General features: G+C 37.2%; 1 protein-coding gene across 6 annotated transcripts in view; it reads left to right on the top strand.

The window, feature by feature from the left end:
- LOC125228990 (cholinephosphotransferase 1) overlaps positions 1–22,957 on the top strand; it is a 31,142-nt gene extending 8,185 nt beyond the window's left edge. The window contains exons 2-8 of one of the 6 annotated variants that reach the window (XM_048133750.1): positions 446–686; positions 4,816–4,974; positions 12,387–12,518; positions 16,395–16,553; positions 16,747–16,872; positions 17,572–17,733; positions 22,819–22,957. In XM_048133750.1, the coding sequence (XP_047989707.1) occupies positions 446–686; positions 4,816–4,974; positions 12,387–12,518; positions 16,395–16,553; positions 16,747–16,872; positions 17,572–17,733; positions 22,819–22,821 (982 nt within the window). In that variant the 3' untranslated portion in view covers positions 22,822–22,957. Of the gene's footprint in view, positions 1–445; positions 687–4,815; positions 4,975–8,671; positions 8,801–12,386; positions 12,519–13,869; positions 13,999–16,394; positions 16,554–16,746; positions 16,873–17,571; positions 19,480–22,818 lie in introns of those variants that run through there. The other 5 variants (XM_048133751.1, XM_048133752.1, XM_048133749.1 and 2 more) reach the window with 5 other exon arrangements.

Below are 22,957 nucleotides of genomic sequence, written 5' to 3'. Positions count from 1 at the left end.
ATTCAATGCCCCGTGATGTACCCAAGAAATTTCTCCGGAGAACACTTTCAAGAAAATTTCTCTGAAATTTCTCGAGAACGAAGAGAATTTTGCCTTTATAGTATTTGGAAGATCTCAAATATATTGCGAATACATATTAATTACTAATATCATAACACACAAAAAACAAACAACCTAAATATATGTTTATTAAAAACAGTTTCTCGGAAATTTCTTTACAAGAGAAATTTCTCGAGAAGTTTTTCCCAATATTCTCTTGTTTCCGAAAATTCTCGAGAACAGCCCATCACTACTTCGAACAATTCTTCTCACTTTGTTATTTTAACAATGGGTCTGACCTAGTAGATAATGACCCTACCTATGGTCGTGGTGTTTCTATGGTATGGTGGTATGATATTATAATAAAATTTATCAGGCCATTTAAATTACCCTTGTCCCATTGCAGGTACAGCCCAGATGCGCGCACAGAGCCACCCCGGTGGGCGTGCTTGCTCTGCGCGCTCGGCGTGTTCGTATACCAGAGTTTGGACGCCATCGACGGCAAGCAGGCACGCCGCACGGGCAGCCAGTCCCCGCTGGGCGAGCTGTTTGACCACGGCTGTGACTCCATCTCCACAGTGTTCATCGCGCTTGGAGCCTGCACCGCCGTCAACCTGGGCGAGTACCCCACATGGATGTTCTTCCAGGTAAGTCAGTGTCTTTGTGTACTAGAGCCTGGATGCCATAGACGGCAAGCAGGCGCGCCGCACGGGCAGCCAGGCGCTACTGGGTGAGTTGTTCGACCTCGGCTGTCACTCCATCTCCGCAGTGTTCATCGCGCTTGGAGCCTGCACCGCCGTCAACCTGGGCGAGTACCCCACATGGATGTTCTTCCAGGTAAGTCAGTATCTTTGTGTACCAGAGCCTGGACGTCATATACGGCAACCTCTTTTCTCTTCCAACATTTTTGCCTAATATTGGAAATCCTACTGTTCTTGAAGTGGAGTTATTTTAGCTGACGATGTCCTATGAAATGTATAAGCTGTTTTTATACCTACAACCACATATAATATGATTATGATCGTTTAACCGAAGTCTGTCGTTTCTTGATATTTTGTTCGTTAGGGTGATGGGTTTTACCATACCTAAAGGGAGTATTTTTCACTCTACTGCTCGTAACGCCGAAACTATTTACTCGTAGAGGTTAATAAGTGCGAAAACAAACTCCATAAAATCCATCCGTTTCAGTCTGCGGGCAAATTTTTAATGGTTGATTACTATATTTTTCAAGCAACATAAATATTTACAACTTGTACGTCGAATCGTGTTGTCCGATTTTAATGCATAGCATTATCCCTTTCAACTATTTAGGATTGTAAAAATCATGAAATTATATCTGAGGTAGCGTTTGCAGAGGGAAACTTGATGGCATGTACCTACGGTCACAGTATAATAAAGAGTACTATCGTACAGTATGGCCACTCCCGCTCCCCGCTGAAAGTGCCGCCCACCCCCACTCGGCTCTCGGTTACCTCACAGTTACCTACCGCCTGTCAAAAACGCTAACAGTCGACCTGTCATATTTCACTCATACAAACATAGTAAACGTTCATCTACACGAGCTTAGACTGTGTGCTAGGAACGCACCTCTTTCATGTATTTGATTGCCAGTGTCCGAGGTGTGCTACGGTTTATCCTCACAGTATAAACCTCAAGCTCAAGATCTCTAGGATTTCACTTCTGCTAATAAATATGTTGGGAAACATTTCTTTGACTACTACCAGTGAATTAATGTATGTATAGGATATTGCTCCATCTTGATGCATCCGTTATTGTACCTACCCTTTAAATTCACGCAACATTGGTACAATAAAAACCTCTTGTAATATTTTTACTGGTTACGTATACGTACGTTACTTCCTCAATTATTTTCATGGTAATGGTATATAAGGCATATCAAGCCAACCGAAGACTTGAACTTAATTTGCTATATTTAACTAATTTCCCAATATGTTTATTCTTATTTAAAATGCTGCCTTTATTCGTACTATCGGCCCGGGCTATGCCATAATGCCTTATGGTAAAGGTACAGCGGGGCAAATCTCGACTTGGGGGCAAATGTAACTGGTCCATTTTTTACAATGTTTGCATTATTAAATAGACTGTCCACCGGTTATATATGTATGGTAGGCATGTTCAGTGGATACATGTAGAACTCAACATCATAGTGTAATAATGGAAAAAATGCATCAGTTACAATTGCCCCCCAGTCGAGATTTGCCCCGCTGTACCTTAAAGCAAAATACCTACGCATCACCCAATCCTCAAAAACTTTCGTCACCGACTTGTTGATATGATTCGTTGACTTTACCTGACCTGTGACTGTGACCTAGTAACTTTCGATTAAATACATTCAGAAACTATAAAACCGTAATTTAAAATATTTCATGCCCCTGATAGCTATGAATAGACAGGCTGTCTAGACAGTTTCGTGTCCTTAAGCTCTTGGCACCGAGTCTGCCAAGGACGCTGAAAACTTAAAAGCTACCATTGATAAATGATTCGTAAAACTACACAACGACAGCGTGTCGTGATAACCGCTGAATGGGTAAAATTTTAGCTTGTACAGTCAAGTTCATAAATATCTGTACAGTCTACCAATTGAAACCCTAGGCCACTTTACAACCATGTCAAGCAGTAAGAGATTTCTTACAATCTGATTTATAACGTCACTACGACATAGTTCTACAGTGGCCTAGGGTTCCAATTGGTTGGCTGTACGTTTCTTCACCGGTGAAAAAAGGTATACATATTTTATTTTAATATCCATTGAATAAACTCCTTGCACCTTACGCTATGTTACAAGGTATTCGAACAAATATCAGTATATTTTCGAGACACTTTAGCTAAGTATAATCGTTATACAATACAGCGCTTTTGGGAACTTCTCAGTGGACTGTTGCCAAGTGTCAAGCACAGATGCCAGTGCCACGGTAAAAACTATTGAACCAGTATTTTAACTCAAATTACTCCCAAGACATACCGAGCCTTTAATTAAACTTTCGCGAATTTTACTAAGTATTACTAAAATACAAAACGCTTAACAACTTTTATCTAAATCAGTCATACTCAAAGTGTGCTCCGCGGATCCCTAGGGCTCCGCAAAGCCTCTCTGGGGACTCCGTGTAAACTTTGGTTACCTGATATACAACTTCAACACTCTTCCATAAAACCAAATATTCACCAATTGTTAAAAAAATGTCTCATTTAATACCTCACATTAGAATCTAATGATTAGAGTTTACTATTATGATTACCTACTTATTAAAATAAAGACTGCAATAAACTATTCTTTTTGTTTATTTAATTTAAGGGTTCCATCAGATATTTTGTTTTCTAAAAGGGTTCCGTGGGAACATAAGTTTGAGAACCGCTGATCTAAATACATTAACGTTTCGTGTCGTGCATATTGCGGTAACTGCACGGAGAACACACTATTGACGAGAGATAGTCTACCCGTCCTTTTGTCATTAACACAATTAAATGAGACTCGTGAACTATGTCGCGGCTAGATATTGTTGCGCCAATCATGTGCTAGTCCAACTGGTAGTATAAATCGGAATTTATAACTTAACCGCTTCACGCCAACACACTGTTTGGTATAATCACTGTGCTACTGCTATGGAAACTGTTCTGGCTGCCGCCCAAATGTATTAGTCAGTGTTTGGTTATACGTGTGATTACCAAAACCGGGGTTACTGATATTGGCGGTTCTTGTGGTTAGATTATGTAATTGAAAAATCTCTAAAGCGAGCAGTTTTCATGCGCTACTTGCGCTCGGCTAGACGCATGCGATGCGTTTGATTAAGGCACATGTTTAGGCACTAAACGTAGCGATAAACGCATTGATATTTTTCTTACTATTTACGGAATGCATGTGATTGATGCGATGTTTTTGATGCACATATTTACTGTTTAGGCACTAAACGTTGCGATAAACGCATTGATATTTTTCTTACTATTTACGGAATGCCTGTGATTGATGCGATGTTTTTGATGCACATATTTACTGTTTAGGCACTAAACGTTGCGATAAACGCATTGATATTTTTCTTACTATTTACGGAATGCCTGTGATTGATGCGATGTTTTTGATGCACATATTTACTGTTTAGGCACTAAACGTTGCGATAAACGCATTGATATTTTTCTTACTATTTACGGAATGCATGTGATTGATGCGATGTTTTTGATGCACATATTTACTGTTTAGGCACTAAACGTAGTGATAAAGTAATCAAGTAATTTATTTGCTTTCATGTGGTACATTGGGTCTTATACAATAAAAGTTTCATACATGAGCCCCGTAAGGGCATGGCAATTCTTAAAAGTAACTTATACTAACTTACACTAATATTTTTGTTTTACACTAGCATTGGTATTTTTCTTACTATCTATGGAACGCATGCTTTTATTGCATAAAACAACCTTGCCTTTGTAGTATATTTATAAAAGAAGTTTGAGGTTTAAGATATTGTTGTTACATTTATTATGACATAAATAAATCACAATACGAGTCATCAAAATCTGAATTCGACGCTGTTATAGGTACCAAGACAGGTCAGAAGTCTAAATTCTGCCAACAAACTGTCCTGCAGTTTGGCAGAAGATTTGATATTGTTAAAAAGGGTTTATTTTGAGAATAAACAAAAAAAAATTTTTTTAAAAAGAACATGCAATCTCGATTACTCTCACCGTATATCTTTGGAATTTCCCGCCAATACTGGCGCATGTTACTGTCAACCCTTTGAATAACTAGTGTCTTCTGTGTTCCAGTGTTTCTGCGCCATGACGCTGTTTTACTGCGCGCACTGGCAGGCGTACGTGACGGGCACGCTGCGTATGGGCCGCGTGGACGTGACGGAGGCTCAGTACTCCATCATCGCCATACACCTCGTGTCCGCCACGCTCGGCGCGCGATTCTGGGCCACACAGGTAATGACATCACTGCTTCCAACCCCTTAACCGCCCTTACCCTTACGCCGTAAAGCTTCGACGTTGACGCTGATCGCCATATATTAGGATAGGGTATCTATCTTATTAAATATGCGACGCTAATTTTGTCGTGTGGCAAAGACCAAGAGTATTTTAGCGATTTAGTTGCCCGCTCAAAGCGAAGAATTCGTCAAATTTAATGTGATAGCGACCAAGTGGCCGAAGGTGTGCTATACGCAACGCCAACGTTGCCGCGTTGAAGACCACAGCCGTATTTTGTCTAAGGTAAACATTATGTCGTAGGGTACGATGTGACGCTGTAAGTGGCCCTATCCTAACGAATGTATGGTGGTCGGGTCAGCGTCTAGCTATCCGTGGTCCTTGGGCTACACCCGTCCTTGAGTGTTGGTAGGGACCAGCGGGTCATGTACAATCACAAAATCTTTCATAATTCATGAGAGTGTGAACAATTTGAATGTAATACTTTGGTACTTAATGAGAACGTAAAATTTTACTTTCACATAATTTTTTTTACAAGTATTTAGAAAAACTCGCTTGTAACATGACTCGCTGAGTTTATTGTTAGGCCAATAGAAAGTTTGAAAGATATAATTAATTAAAAATTCATTACGAATAATTGCCAAATCTATACATATGTTGCAACAGAATTAGATTTGTCAGATCACAAATCACAGTTGTCTTAGCACTTTATGAACACATGAGAAATACTTATTTGATTCTTTTGTGTCACATTCTCACGCACCGTGTCTGTTTCACTTGTCACCCAAATGAGTTGAGATGTCTGAATGTGTTTATACTGTGTCTAATTTGTATTGTTGCTGGATGTAACCTTACTTATTTTAACAAAAAAATACATGTTTATTACATTTACTACAATAAATTTTTATTTAACAATTTCTGAATTTTTGGTAACAGTAACGATTCATATTTGCTAAATACAGAATTTTGTATAAAATTACCTACATAATAATAAATGGTAAGTTGGTAATGTTACATCTGGCACATTTTTTAGGAATAAAATTTGGACATCAAAAGGCAGGTACTGACGACCCACAGTAGAACGACTCCATACTTTTAGCCTGACATGAGTACCTTGTGTTAGTAATTTGACTGTAACTTCTTATTGTGTTAACCTTAAGCTACCAAAATTGGAGAGCACAATCCTTAATAGATTGTCGAGAGAAAAATGTCTGTATTAAATAAGTATAATATCTGGATATTATAAAAAAAAAATAAGAAACAAATGTTTTCTTTAACACTATTTTAAAAAACTTAGTAAAAATATTTTTTATCACTTTATTGGTGTACTACACATTAATAAATTTTAGACATTCTTTCAAATCAAACACGTCGAAGGAGCAAATATCGTGCGCCTGACGATGACAATGACGATAGTTTAAATTACAGTCTTGTCATTTTGCTCATCACTTTTCTCAGGCGTAAAATGTAAAAGCTATGATAGAGTCTGTTCGGAAAGAGAAGACTCGTGAAATGTATGGTGACCTATAAATTCTACGACTCTTCTCTTTCCGAACAGACTCTAAACATTCATTTAGATATTATAAACAGGTTTCCATTTCCTGGGGTTAACCCAGGCTTTAAATTTATATGTGCCAAATATCCGCAAACTATTTAGTTTAGTAATGAAAGGGTTAGGTAATTATAGGCACGCAAATAAGAACACTTACTTTCGCATTTATAATATTAGTATTGATTTAGATATTATAATGAAGTTGAAGCGGGTAATTACGGTTACAGGGTAGGAGGTACATCTTGAAAATGTGAATCTAATAATTTATCTATAACCACCTGACGTTTTCTTAAAATAATGTATTTTATCAAATTGTACAAATACCTATTTGTTGTTATACAACGCCACTTCATTTTGAAATAATAGTTATATATAACTATTACATTGTACGACAGCGATAATGATTGACAGGCGGTGCCAAAATAATAATATCCTTACTATTTGTACAATTGCGAACCGTTGTATTGTTACTACAGCCATAGCTTAAGGCGTTAGTAAATCGAGTATGTTTTCGTATTTTATTTTTAAAGGTGGTTATATGCGGCTGTTAAAATTTACCGTGAAGTAAAGAGAAAAAGTTAAGCTTTCAGAATATATATATCACTACCCGGGGAAACGGTGGCGTTTTTTTCTAAATCTTTAAAAATAGGTTACGAGCGGACACCTTTTTGAACTATATCTCATGTGTAAAATACTTACTTTCTTCGATTTATAATCATTGCAATACGTAATAAAATAGTAAAATACTGTATCGGATTAGAAACATACATAAATAACATTACTAATACTTCGCAACTAAGCTCACAAACATAACGCTTCAGAAAGTCCAACTGTAAAGTCGAGTTTAGAATTCATTTTTAACATCATTGCAATGCAATAATTAACCATTGTTAAGCCAAACCTGACATTTCATTATATCTTATCATGAAAAATCATACACATTTCACCAGTGAGCATATTTACTTAGTATCATAAGTGAATGTAACGTCTTTAGTATGAAGTCGTTCCACTGTGCGACCTCACATACTTTAACTATAAAAGTTTTCGGTATGTCCTTGTTTTTGTTTCTAAAAAAACAAAATCACATGTAATATCGAGTAACATAGTGTGGTTTCGAAAATGATAATTTGTAATAAACATCCAAAATAGGGTTAGTTTAAAAACACCCACATGAAATCAGTTAATATTAAGTTTAGGATGTTGGTTAGGACTCAGTTCAACTAAGCATTGATTACTGTTAGTAAAGATATCTTAAATGTACATATATGTGTATTTGTACAGTAATGTTAACTGACAGCAGAAAAGGAACTGTTTTATGAGTTAGGAAGGTGTATTTATGTATTTCAATTAGCTTGCCTAAGCTACTTAATTTTTTACGTAACACAATTAAATAAATTGCTATGTTTGTTTACGAGTTTCAAAGGGATAAGTACCGTATGGAATTCATAAAACCGTTTGCATTGTGGTATATGGGTCTAATTTCTGAACGGGTAGTCTATTGTCCGTTTTCCATTTTTGTACTAATTCCTTTAAAAATATGTACTAGATTACTGTATCAAAAGAGTTTTTATGTATACTTTCTCATAAAAACTTTTAAAACGATTCTGAAATAAGACAGTATATGAATAAGGTTCAATGCCGCTGTTCACGCATCAGGTCTTAGGCGTCTTAGCTGCCTCTGTCAGATATTCCAGGAACGCACCATCTATTCCTTAAAACCTTGTATGTGTATAAACGATAGGTATCGTAAACGTATGGCAACTTTAATAGTATCTTTTCGCGTCACAATAAGTGCATAACTTCACAATTCATTAAAATTTGGTTATATACAGAAGTACATACCTATAACTAAATAGATAATGGAGCCTCTATTCGTCGCACTGCTGGGCACAGGTGAGGGGAAAGAAATGGCGAGTTCCACAAATCGTGCGTAACTGCATTCCCACTCCGTAAAAAAAGCCTCTCATGACACGTGAGTGGGCTCAGGCTATAGTGCTCACGCTAGCCCAGTGCAAAAAGTACAACTAGTACAGAATTGTTAACTGACGACTGATCTCTATCGGTGTAACGGACCTTAAGACTTGGTGCGTGTGACCCCAAACACTTGTGTTTGGCTGTGGTGTGACGGTGTGGAGTGTGGGGCAGGTGGGCTACAGCGTGGAGTTGCGCTACAGCCTGGCGGTGTGCGCGGTCGCGGGCTGCGCGCTCACGCTCTACGCCCTCGCGCAAGCCATCCTGCGCGGCGGCGTCGGCAAGAACGGCTCCACCGTCGCTGTGAGCATACTGTCTACTGCAGACTACTACACGCGGGGAGATACCTGACCTAACGCACTTGACTATACTGAAACTGACGTAACGTCTCACTCCTGTCAGTTGACGTGACTGTAGTCCGTAATCCTCCCAGGTCGACGGACTCATACTGATGTAGGAACTAAAAAGACGGACTAATAAGAATGCTCATGTTGGCATAACTTAAACATACCAAAAGTTACCAGGAAGTTCAAAACAATCAATTTTTGATTAAGTATTTATTTTGATTAAGAATTTGATTAAGTATAATATTTTTACTTGTAATATTCAGTCTTTTACAACTATTGAAGTATTATAGATTTCTTTTATCTTTGTATCTGTTTGCACTTTCTTTATGTATTGATTATAGTTAGTAATAATATGACATTTAGAGACTTTATACATCTCTAATTCTATATCAGTGTATAGCTACTTTGCTTATGATTAATATTTTTAGTTAATATTTCTATTAATTTCATTTGTTTAACTTTAATGAATACTCTGTAATGTTGACATGTAAAAGTGCCCCCGTGGCCTATTTGCTGAATAAATGATTTTGTATTTTGTATTTTGTATAATCTTACAGAAAACGGACTAATGCGAATGGATGAATTCAATTACGAACTAACTGACAGACTGACTGGGAACCACCGTGACTGACGTAATTTTGGAACTTACCGAGGAGGAGTGGATTCTAGTACAAAAGAACTAAGAAACGGTCATCGAAAACTTTGACGAAAATACTGGACAGCAGTCGAATGCTTTAGATTTTAGACGGACTCACTAATGGACTGACATGCAGACGATTGGACTCGCTTAGAGACGTGAGATTATAAACGTCATGTATCTCCCGCGCCTTTAGTCCATAAGGTCGTGAATGCCCTGGGCTTAATCTATACTTTCGTACTACTTAATTACTTTAGAGTAAATATATTTAATTGGTAGGTAGGTTAGCTACTTTAGTATGTAAAAATGACGCTTGCACACGAAATATTTCAAGTTTAATGATAATCTTAGTTTTCTTTTATGATTGTAATTTTTTCTGTTATTTTTATTCATGTTTTTGATACTTTTCGTGTGTAACCGGCATCTTAGGAATCGCTTATTTTATTTGTCAATTAAGATACTAGTTCATCGCTTCTTATCATGTGGGTTTTTTTAATAGCATGTCCCGTTCATTTTGTCCAACAGTTGGTTTATTAGCGCTCCTGTTATTTTTATTTGTAACATGAGCTGGTAAAAATACTTTGAGAGAAAATTCAAATGTTGAAATATATCCTATTTTAATATTTAAAATGAAATAAAGAGGATCAATAAGTAGTCACAAACAATTTGAATTTTCACTATGGCAGGCTGGCCTGTACATTTTATTTGAAAGAAAAGTAGCGCATTTTTTCATAGCCTTTTTCTTTTGAATGGAAGTATGTTTTGAAACGTGACAACTTTTTTTCTTAATTAAATCCTTCCTTCTATTTCTGCAAATCGCCAGCTGGCAGCTAAATTTACTATTTCAATAAAATCTACTTTGTCAGGAAACCTTGACTATCCAATACTCGTTAATGTATTTGATTGTGTACCTGACGGATTGTTTCACCGAAAAGAACTAGATTTCTAGACTAATTTCATATGTTATATATATTTTGTCACGTGTCAAAGTAGCGGCATGCCTAAGTACTCGTTATTTGTAGGTTTTGGTACTCAAATGTCATGTGTTCGTTATTTACTTATATCCCTAATAAGTACGCGTCGCTGTTTTGATCAGAACCTTTCTTGTGGGTCTTCACTCATTGAAATTTCAGTGAAAAAAAAAATGCATTTCTTTATTAAAATAGCGACTCATGTGGTACGGTCAAGTAATTTTATTTCTGTATCATTTCGTGTCTCATTATTATTTAGTATATAAAACAGGATTTATTCGCGTATAGGGACATTAAAACGTTCGTCGTTGTCTCATCATAGTCATATACTTGAAACGTCGGTAGGAAATATAAGTTACAAGCGGAAGTCTCTTTGCAACTTGTCATATTAGGACGACGCCGCGCGTCTCAAAGTAATTTTTTAGTGGAACTTAACGTTTGTGAAGGTGAATAAAAGTTATATTTTTTATAATCTATATTAAATAGGCTTTCTTATCATATTTTTTATTTATAGAAAAAGCAAACAGTTTGTCATTTATGATGACTTGAATTTGTAAATCATGGATGAAAATTTCAAATTTTTTAATTTTTTTAATTTTACTTACCATTAAATTATAATTTTAGTACCAAAAATGAATTCTACGTTATTGATTTACTCGAAAACGATATCAAACATGACCTAATAGCTAAACGGGGTCTAATAGAGTTTCTAAAATAAAGGCATTTTAAAATTACGCTCGCGGCGTACCGACGCCGCGCGTCTTAAAGTAATTTTTTTGTGGAACTTAACGTTAGTAAAGGTGGATAAAAGTTATATTTTTTATAATCTATATTAAATAGGCTATCATGTCATATTTTTTATTTATAGAAAAAGCAAACAGTTTGTCATTTATGATGACTTGAATTTGTAAATCATGGATGAAAATTTCAAATTTTTTAATTTTTTTTTATTTTATTTACCATTAAATGATAATTTTAGTACTGAAAACGAATTCTACGTTATTGATTTACTCGAAAACGATACCAAACATGACCTATTAACTAAACGGGGTAAGTTAGAATTTTTCAAACCAAGCCGGGTGAAGCGGAACTTTGACCCCCCCTCCCGGGCCCCAGGGGGGAGGCTCCCGAAGGCTCCCGATCTTAATCGGCTTATTTTGATATAAGGAACAACTGTGCCAAGTTTCATGCTTTGGTCAAAAAATTTAAGGTTTTTCAATAAACTCCCCAGCTATCAGGGCGACCGGTCTGGCGCAGTCGGTAGTGACCCTGCCTGCTGCGCCGCGGTCCCGGGTTCGAATCCCGGTAAGGGCATTCATTTGTGTGATGAGCACAGATATATGTTCCTGAGTCATGGATGTTCTTCTATGTATATAAGTATTTATATATTATATATATCGTTGTCTGAGTACCAGTGGCGGGGCGTGAACATCTCTGACAACACTATACTTGAAACGTCGGTAGGAAATATAAGGACCACATGATACGAAATAAGTCCATAAAATTCCTTGACCGTACTACCCAGCACATGGTAACATGTTGCTGTTAAAATATAGTATGTACCTAACATAATTATGATACTGACAACGATTTAACAGCATTGAATAAGTGACTGGGGGGTTGCTAACGATACACGGATATCAATCACTTTGCATTTGCACTTATCATGTGGTTTCATTTTAATTGGTGAACTATTTGAAAAAGATGTGCATTGTTTTACAGAAATTTATAGCTGATGTATTATTTATATCATTCAAGTGATCTGTCGTCATAGGATTAGCTACCAATGGTAGGCAATAACAAAATATATATTTTAGATTGGAAAGTCATTTCAGTAGGCCGTGCGTGCTAGCTTTCATTCTTTACAAAAGTTGATTATTTGACCAATAGCAGCAGAAGTATAAGATGACGTATAACCTTGTGATTGGACGCAGATCCCATACACATCCGTGCCATGCGCCTTGGTGGTGACAAGCGCGTGTTTCGCCGCGCAGCTCAACATTGTGCTGCGCTTCGGCGCCACCTTCCGCGTGAGGGGCGCGGGGAAAAACGGATCCACTGTCGCTGTAAGGGGGGAGGAGAAGGCTGACGGCCACGACATTGGTCTAAGCGCGACAGCGGTGAGCGGCAGCCATACGTGCGAATGAAACGTGCGTCCCATCTGTGTCTCGCTCCAATGTATGGCCGCCGCTCACCGCTGTCGCGCTTAGACCAATGTCGTGGCCGGGCCGTGAGGGTGTGGGGTCTAGGCTATACAGCGGGTGTGAAGGAAACAATACAAGTGGTCTCAATTTTGAAGTATGGAGTTCTTTTTGGATAAAAAAAATCTATAGGTGACGTGTGATGACCGCGATTGTTATTGAGAGAATTTTAAACGATACAAATAGTTGATTGTTTACAATATTTTATGAACAAAAACTGGGCTTTTCAACGTCTTATGAATTAAACTGAACGAAATGTTTTTTTTTTTTTTGTAAAGACATTAAACGGATTTAAGCTGCTGTAAGCCGTTCTATTGTCCTATTAAGGCTGATTAAAACGTGATATGAGTAAAAAAAAATCAGCAAAAGTAATATAGTTTTCTAGAAAGTAAATAAAAAATACTTTCCTCCTTGTATTGTTTCCTTTATAATCCACAAATGCTAAAGCGACTACACAAAATTAGCATACAGAATCACCCTTTCCCGGTGGCAGAATAAACCCTTCCCTATGACAAGCTGTACAACATCCATCGGGGTAAAATGTTCGCTTAAACCTTGCCGTGATCAAGCTATTGGTTAGTTACTGGGCATTTTCAGAATTTGGGACCCAAAATTAGGGTAATTAACAAAGAAAATAAACACATTGTCAGTTTTGTGACAATAATTATGCATGAAATATAAAGATTATAAGTCAGATCCTATAATTTACTTTTCTCGATAACGGCACTTAGAAGTATTGGCTGGAGAGAAACATCATCATCATTATTTTTATCATTTACCTCCATTAAAAATGGGCTTAACCAAGCAATGAGTGAAGACAGCACATTGTACCGACGGCAATCTAAGGTCCTTTCGAACGGCAGTAAGGAATCGATGCATATATCAGTACTGCCAGCTTCTTGGCCATTTTATTTATAGTATACATTACTTTTATGAATTTGAAAATTTTCTAGTCTATTAATCCTCGAAAAAAATGTCCGTTGCCGTAATAAAAACATGGTAAAGGAATGGACGGACTGAAAATTATATGAAAATGTAGCGTTCTGAAGAGCTAGTGGATTCTGAGCAGATACTTTAATAAAACGGCCAACAAAATTGCTTCAACGCATCCGTGCTAATGCAGCAATACTGAGTTACGTATCGATTCTGCGCTAAGTACACGAAGGACCAATAACTAACGCATGTTATATTTTGTTCCTGTCATGGCATGGCGCAGTTACCGCTCGGGCTCGACGTGCGCCTCGCCTCCAATATCGCGGTGGTCCTAATGTCTCTCTACCTCATACTGGGATACTGTAAAGTCATTATGAGGGGCGGAGTGGGGAAAAACGGCTCCACTGTTGCAGTAAGATTGATCACTACGCCTTGTGCCGTTAACACGATCATAACAGCGCACAGTTTGTTACTAACGCCGGGTGCGAGGAATAATTCGGGCTTGGACTCTTAGTCACGCTGTCTACAGTTTGCCGCTGACCGTAGACGACTATATTTGGTGTCCTGTTGATGCCTGGTGTCCCGCTCATCAACAGAGCATAGCCAAGCTCAAACAAGAATGGCGTGGCTATAACTGATGGTCTTCGTAAATAGTTATAAAAAAAAGTCCATTTCAAATGTTGATGGCACTGAGTGTCAATTAGCGTTAACAATAGGATTAGTGATAACAAAAGATACCTGATTGCACCGACAAAAAGATTGCACCGACGCGTGCCAATTTGAAGTGGGCTCAATTAGATAACAAAAGGCAAACATTATGAGCCCTATTGTTAAGTTTCGAGTGCCATCGGGCCTTCGTATTTGAAATGGACTATACTTTCATTCATTTTTAGTCAAATTCTCATAAATTATACTCTTATTGTAACACAAACAATTTTGATCAAATAAAAGTAAACAGTATCCGTTCGACCGGAGTGTAATATTACTTATATTATGTTATACATCAGTAGTTATCTACGCGTTTTCAACTTCTGGTGTTTAGCACCTAGCATGGTGAGATTGATAAAATTAAAACTAAGCAGTTTTGACTCAGTGAGTCTTAACCCTAAGTATTTTGAATGCCACTGTGACAAACGTCTGCAACATAATCATTGAAACTTTTTTAATATATAGCCAAAATACGAAAGTGATGCCATCTACATTAATAATGGATACAACTATGTATGAAGACTACCAGTCCGAATTATTGGCTCGTCTCCGTAACCGCGTGAAGATCGAGGCTACTTGTAGTTTGTGCTGTGTTCATGTGTGTCAGGCCGGGTTGGAGGCTTCGTTGGGGGCCGAGGTTGGAGAGGTCTGCTAAAATAAAGAGATAAAAATCGTGCCGTGAAGAATTCATTTAATTTAATGCTTATTCCGAATGATCTAATGTCAAAAAGCTATAAGTACTGTCAATATGCGTAAATATAAATTAAATTGAATGTACGTTCAAGGCACGAGTTTTTTCATAATTTTTGCTACTCCTGCTGGTTTTTTGGTTAGGATCCATGGTTATATTATTTGAACCGTTTGAAAGGGCGCTACCATTGTTTAATGCAAATAATGAAATCATCTTTATGATTATTGTTTTTAAGGTTAAATAATATTTTTAAATAAAATTCCTCTTAAATTTTAATTAAATGATTCTTAAATACCAACAAAATTTACAAAACCTTTTTAATTTCCGATTTGTTTCGTTTCGATTTTGTGGTTCTGAACTACTCGAAAAGTTATTTGGTAAATCCCGAAAATATTTAAGAACATATTCAGGAATTCGTTCAAGTTATTTCTTAGAGTATTATTAGTGTAGATATCATAGTCTTAGAATATATATATAGCCATGGTTCTTAGAGTTTAGGAGTATGTATTTTAGACGTCAATAACAGTTGTCTTGCTTTCTCATCCGCCGTCGCCATTGCTGTTAATCGCATGATTTTGACTACCCCTTAACCACTGACGTATTCTTACGCTAACATTTTTATATGAATTTCAACCAACATTGTAACAAGTTTCACGATATACCAATGCATAGTACATCAGTGGTCAAGGGTTAGTAATGCATGGTTTGATTAGTTATAAGTTTTTTTTTATTGTCCCCTGATTTTAAAGTTACTGTCAGTTTTTAGTTTATTCTTGAATGTCTTAGTCCTGATTTGAATTTGAAATAATATTGAAGCTGATGAATCTTTTACAAAAGCAAATAGTACCTGTACCTTAGACTATGTTATTATAAAGTATGGTATAACATTATCGTAGTGCAAGCCTTGGCTGATCGGCGATACTGACATTGCGTTATTATTTTTTGCTACGCTGAGCTAATAACACAATACAATACAAATACTCTTTATTGCACACCTTGATAAAATACAACAATACTAAACAAGGAAGCAAGGATAATGATGGAATGTAACTAATTAAATCGCTGCCAATCCTTTCCAAGCATCAAAGCCGATAGATGCCATCGATGTATGAGACAGTGACTTCGTATTAAGTATAACATAAGCCAACGTTTGTCCTACCGTCGCTTCGGTCGGTCTCCCGAAAACAAAAAGTGGTCAAGCTCTTTAAAAGACGATCAGCTCAGTATTAGTTCGTTTTCACATTATCCGATCCGATATCGGATGTAGGAAGAATTTCAAAGGATAAAATCAAACATGGCGGCGTAAATACATAGGATATCGGTCCGACATCCGATATCGGATCGGATAATGTGAAAACGCAGTTATGCCCCCCTCCAAAGGCCATGGTACACCTCTGCCACACCCTCAGGGCACGAGCATCCTGTCGCCAGTGATCCCGTTCTCGCTGGTGGTGGTCCCGGCCTTCATCATCTTCCAGAAATCCGAGTCTCATGTGTATGAGAACCATCCGGCGCTGTACATACTCGCCTTTGGAATGGTGGCCGCTAAGGTCACCAACAGATTGGTGGTGAGTGTTTTACAAGTTATTTATTTGAGCCGGTTTATGTCTTCTAATTTCGATTCAGCTGAAATACTTAATTGTTACATTTATAAGTTGGCGAAGCAAGCGATAGATTACAAAAAAAAAACTTTACATGAGACTTGAATATTTATGATTTGTGGAGGTCTAGAATTGTGAGCTAATCTGTCTTGTATCGCAGGTGGCGCATATGACGAAGAGCGAGATGGACTTATACGACTGGTCGCTGCTAGGCCCGGCCATGCTATTCCTGAACCAGTACTTCAACAACGCCATCCCCGAGTATTACGTGCTGTGGCTCTGCACAGTAAGTCGACCCTTTGCCCTTTTACTGCCAAAAAGCCAATATCACACATCGTGCAGTATGACAAGGAACGTTTTTGCCCCATAACAAGGAGTAAACCAGGTAGACCAGGCAGGCAAGTATGGTCGCGCGATAAATGATAAAACATCTGGCCGTCCCTATCGCACTTACAAATGCTTGCCTGCCTGGAGTCGCACATGTTGGCGGACTGACGCGAGTTTATGTGAGATCCGTTATATGTTAATTCGAGTGTTTGAAAGTTCTAGCACAGAATATATAATAGTACAAGTACAGAAGGCTCACTCCTTTGATGTTCACAAAATGCCGCCATTCTAAATTCTTACCTACATTAACAAACGGACCGCACGCGAGCAGCCGACATTGAATTCTAATGCGCGGCGCTAAGGTTGTCACCACTGAATGGGCCGCGAATTCGCGGCCGCCGGCATGTACTTGTAGCTCGGCGAAAAAATCGCGGAGTGAGCCGCCCCTGGTTCTAGTACAATCTTAGCTATGAATATTTATTCAAGGTTATAGCTACTAATAATGTGTAACGTTACGACGCCATATTGTGTGACGTCAGCTGTTCTGAATCCGATACATTTTTACTTTTCGTTCGGTGTTATCTAAAAACTTAAAGAAACTTTTAAAAAACTTAAAGAAGAGTAAAGAACTGAAGCATAACCGAACCGACATTTCCAGATATGGGTGTGCGTGGACCTGGTCCGGTACTGCGGGCAGGTGTGCATGGAGATCTGCGCGCACCTCAAGATCGCGCTGTTCCGCATCCCCTACCCGCCCGCGCCCGCGCCCCCGCCGCCGCGCCCGCGCCCGCTAACGGTACGGCCCGCCGCGTGTCCGCGCGTAAGAGAACACAACACTAGCGCACGCACTCTACGCTCCTTCCGTGTCAGTAGTCGGGCCGTCGGGAACGTTCTCCGCCGCCTAACCCTCCTGAGACCCGGTAGCGATTGTTTTGGTTTTGAATTTAGAACACTATCAAAAAATCCAAATAGATTTTTAAATATGTACATCGATGCGGGGTCTCAGGAGGCTATGGGGAACATTAGAGCGGTAGAACGTTCTCGAAAAAGGTCCGAGCTCTAGTCTTGTGCTACTCGCTGTGGTGTGCGGTAATTAAATAAATAATAACTGAACGAAGCTCGGATGCCAAATTTTAAATCGTTTTTTCTAGTTAATACTTTAAATTTTCATTTAAACCGGTTTTGAAAGCGTTATGTATATCGAGGCAAAAATATCACTTTAAAAATATTCATCTGAAAAATTCTGGGCATAGGTCAGGCAGGCCCATTTATATCCATACTCTTATCCACTCACTCACTGTCCGTTATTGCACAAATCTGTATCATAACTTCAAGTAACATTTATAACATCAATCTCCAAACCTAAACTAAAACGAACCCATAAATAGTAGTACCTATGACTTCGACGTTGAACAAAGCCGCACGCCGCAGCGGCTAGCGATGCGGTTTATCCCGTCGGTTAAAACGCATCTTATACAATTAGTAATCTTTGGTATCGGTCTCAGGTAGCTATTGTAAAAACGCAGCGGTGCGATCATTTAATATAAATTATGACATTACAAATACTAACTACAGTAAATAACATTTCAGACAGACCAAGCCAAGCTTGTAGTAACAATATGTAAATTGTCAATATAAACGTCAAATTCCTATGAAATTATGTTTGTAGGGTAATTTGTGTCACTTACAAGTGATGCACAGTTAAGTAGACGGATTATATGCATTCGATTATGTCATAAGCGTGTATCAAAAATAAAACCATTATGGATATCAATTCAAGCGTCCTATCAGTGCTTAGAAAATGATGTCTTAGTTGACTAACACTAGTAAATTTGTTAGTTTGAAGATTGCATTTTCCTACCTGTAACTAAGGTAGGAAAAAAACAATTAAGACGTAGCCAGGCAAAAATACATTGAGTGAAAATTATATCATTTTCTTATTTATTAATCAGCCGTCGTTAGATTGGTGTGTTGATAAAGTTTTACGTATTTTATTAGTGTCATTCTGTCATTTTGTCTGACCACTGGTCTCTGAATCCTATCCTAGTGTACAGTCATGTTACCCCAATATTGGTGTCTAATATAATACTTAGTATCTAAAACTAGTAAGTTTTCGCTCATAAGCCAGACCATTATCGTTACGGACAGAACGTTTCAATGTATGCACAAATCTATAGCAATAACTAGCTATAAATAAAGAGCTATCGTGTAACTTCGTATGTTTAGACCGGATGTTAATGGCGAACTTAGGACAATACAGGAGTAGTTTAAATATCCCCTTCACATTCATGACATCTCATTGCACAAAAAAATCTTACGTTATTAATTATTATTTATTCTATATACATGTCCTAGCAACTCAGTGAACTACCTCGCACAAATGCTCTCTGAGTGGTATATGTCCACTGATATAAACACAATAGATCGGAAGACCGAACCCTATATAAGGTCCTAATTTATTAGATGCAGATATTTTTACAGCTGATAGTACTCGGTCTCTGGAGTATATTAAACCGTGAAACATTATAGCTTTTACGATGTTTTTTTGGAGAAAACGGAAATACAAATTTGCTACGTAAAAACACCCTGTTTATGTGATTATTAAATGAAAACTCATTGAACAGATTCTAGTACCTCTTTTACGTACCACTTAACTGTAACTGGCCACTTCAATGACATGTGCAGTTTTCCCGCCGAACCTTTACGACATTTACAACAAACAATTGTTGACATGACAGACAGTGTTATTGTGACATGTGATAATGCACATGATGATTTTTTTTAGACGAAATTATAATTAATTTTTTTGTTAGGAAAATGAAATCAAAAAAGTTACATGAAAAGATTTCTTAATTTATATTTAAAGTTAATTATTTTAATGTAAAGTATCATGTGTTAAAATATCTGCAACTAATAAATTAGGACCTTATATACTTATCAATTATCATACATTAGATAGCCGATGAATCAAAATGTCCAAATATTTTTGCTACGAGCCGAACCAGCGTGGGTTGATGTTTACATTGTTGTTTTCGTATAATTAACTGTAAATATATCCTATTTTATTAAACGTAGAGAGCGTTATCAGTGATTTCTTTATGTGACGATGTTAGCCTTAGTCTTCATAGTGAAGGAAAATGTATATTGATGTAAAATAATTTAAATATTTTTCCCCGCAAAGAGATACAAAGAAAATAGTCGCGAGGAATATTCTGAGAAGTATTGACTGTGTTGTAAAATAGTGATTTGCAAAAAAATAGTTTTTTTTCTGGAGTATGCAAAGTAGATCAAAATTTGCAAAGTAGTTAAAATAGTTTTTTCGCGAATTTAATCAAGGAATATTTCTGGTCTTATAAAAGTAACATTTACGAAATCTGTAGTTTGACTGTGTTGTAACGCAGCATCGGGAATTCCCCAATTAACGTTTGATGAAGTAATTGAGCGTTATTGTTATTGACGTTACAACTCACGAAAAACCGTTATTGTCGTATTATTTGTTCATCTACGATTCGGTTTTTTTTCATGTTTTTTTTCACAATTCTGAAAAAAAACATTTGGTTTTTTTTCTATTTACAACCCTAAGTGAGCGACTATATTAGTTATACGATTGTTTTAGATATCCTGCGGGTAGGGGGTAGTAATTGTTGCGAAATATTCATAGGAAGCTCTGAGCAGTAAGTGCGTGTGCTGTTGGTAAAATGCCACATGTTATAGACAACTTAGGTATACAGCTACCTTAAAGAAGATACTTTAAAATTGGATCATATATGCAAGCTAATTTTATGTAGTAACTTGGCTAGTTAGACGCTAAGGGCTGGTTTTTCAATCGCCAGATATATAATATCTGTCAGATAAATGTTGGCTGTCATTGTCATTTATATGTGTGATGAAAAGGATAGTGATAACTTTATCTGGTAGATATATTTATCTGGCGACTGAAAAACCGGCCCTAAATGTAATAAACCCCTATTATAAGATATTTAAATAGGTGGAGCCTCGTTGTAGAGTGTTACTAATTAATTACAATTTCACACGAGTGACCTAGCGAAATGCCTGTAAATGATCTAATCCTAGACCGTAAGTTGCTAAACTAACTTTATTGTTCGCGTTCGCATTTGTTTCCAAAAGGTTCACTACTGCGCTGTAAGGGTGTCTGTTTGACCCCACGCAACTATGGTTAATTCTATAGTCTCAGCGAACCTGGTAATATAATGAGGACGCGAATATCTTTCTGCTCTTCTATCTTCTAATTAAATCTTTAAGACACTGTGGTGTTGGCTGCATCCCGCGTAATAGACACGCATAGAAGCAAAACTTTCATTTAAATTATGAAATTGACCCTAGCATTTTACTTTAGGAATGCCACACTATTACGTTATTTTTTATATTTTACATCTTTAAACATATTTTGCTTTTATAAGTGTTTATTCTAACTTCTATAATAATATGCATAGCGCTATTTTATCAAGGCTAGCATTAATGTATGTCTTGAGCTTGCGATGTCTTCAGTCCATCCTCTGTCTAGTCTTACAATATTTAATTTCGTGGTTAGTGGTTACTTAAAAATCGTTGGTCAAGTCTATTTTACTTGGATAAAGAAGCATTAATGTATCAAGTTGTGTTGCCAGTTGTTGCAATAGCACTGCACAGGCTATTGCTTTTTGTTGTAAGAATTTTAAGTAGAATCACACTGTTAGGGTTCTATTGGTTATTTCTTTTTAAAAGTATTGTTACTGTAACTGACATGTCTTCTGTCCGGCCAAGACATTTAGGGCTAAGTTGTGTACAGAGGTGATCCCCTGGCGCGTAGGCAGGGTCGCTCAAGTTTGTTCTGGTAGGCTAGGAAGCGCAAACTGTATATACATATGTTATATATTGTGTAATGTCAGAGCTGGCTGTATCATATGACGTGTTTTTTATGTGAAATATAAGCAAATGTACATTTCGAAGTCTTGTTTCATTGTAGTCCTCTATTTCACTACACCATTATGCTATAACCATTATTTCACTTATGTGTATGTGTCTAGTTAATGTTCACAAACCCACTAAGCGGAAAAGTATGAAAACCAGCAATGACTATCCATAACTTTACGATATATCAGTTAAATATGTTTATAACAGTAGCCACAGCTAAGCAAACACCTATTTGTATGCTTTAATGTAAAAACTAAAATAGTAGTGAAACAGCACGACCCACTTGGATTGTTGACTACTCGACGGGCAAGGTCAGTGGCGTTGTCGCTTTGCACTTCGTGTTGTGTTTTGTACTGTTAGTCACTGCCCAAACAGCTATCTAAGCTGGGAACGTAATATACATTTAGTTTTTAAGTGCCTTTAATATCCCATTGCTAGAAAAAGCTTTTGAAACCATAAGTATGGGTATCATTGAGCTTATGTCCTATAGTCACCGGCGATTACATCGCACTAAAGAAAGGACGCAAAAATACCTGAAACCATCTTATTTCAATAACCATATTTAAGTGTCTGATATTTATGCAGCTTTCTTTTTGTACGCTGTTATTGCCGATGACTGTACCACTGAGCAAAGGTCTCCCCACCGCTTTTCCATTTCTCCCGGTTTTGAACAGTTTTTGGCCATTAAAATATAAGATATAATGTTACAAAGTACATTCATGTATAAGTAATGTAGTATGTCCTAGGTGTACATACCTTTCATTTTTCCGTATTTACGCTAACGCTTTTTACCTACAAACAGTAATTTAACACGGAAAGTACTTCATATATATAACTGTAACTAAGTATAACAATATATATATATCTCTTAGTTAGGTCTTTATTGTAGATAGTTGCCTTTTTGCATGAATATTAACTTTCTATTGCATGAGCTTACTAACCAATAATAGTTTTGTGTACATTTCCTTTTATAGTATTTTTATTTTTGCAGTGACGAGTGACAGTGAAAAGTCAGAGTCAGAAGATTCGGCGCCGCTTTTAAACAACAACTCGATTAGCTAAAAATTTATTATTGGAAAATATCTGATTAGCATTTATATAAGTCTATGGCTGATTCTAATTTATCAATT

The sequence above is a fragment of the Leguminivora glycinivorella genome, chromosome 8, assembly GCF_023078275.1.
Source record: "Leguminivora glycinivorella isolate SPB_JAAS2020 chromosome 8, LegGlyc_1.1, whole genome shotgun sequence".
In the NCBI taxonomy this organism is placed as follows: Eukaryota; Metazoa; Arthropoda; class Insecta; order Lepidoptera; family Tortricidae; genus Leguminivora; species Leguminivora glycinivorella.
This window is presented reverse-complemented; position numbering and strand designations above follow the sequence as displayed.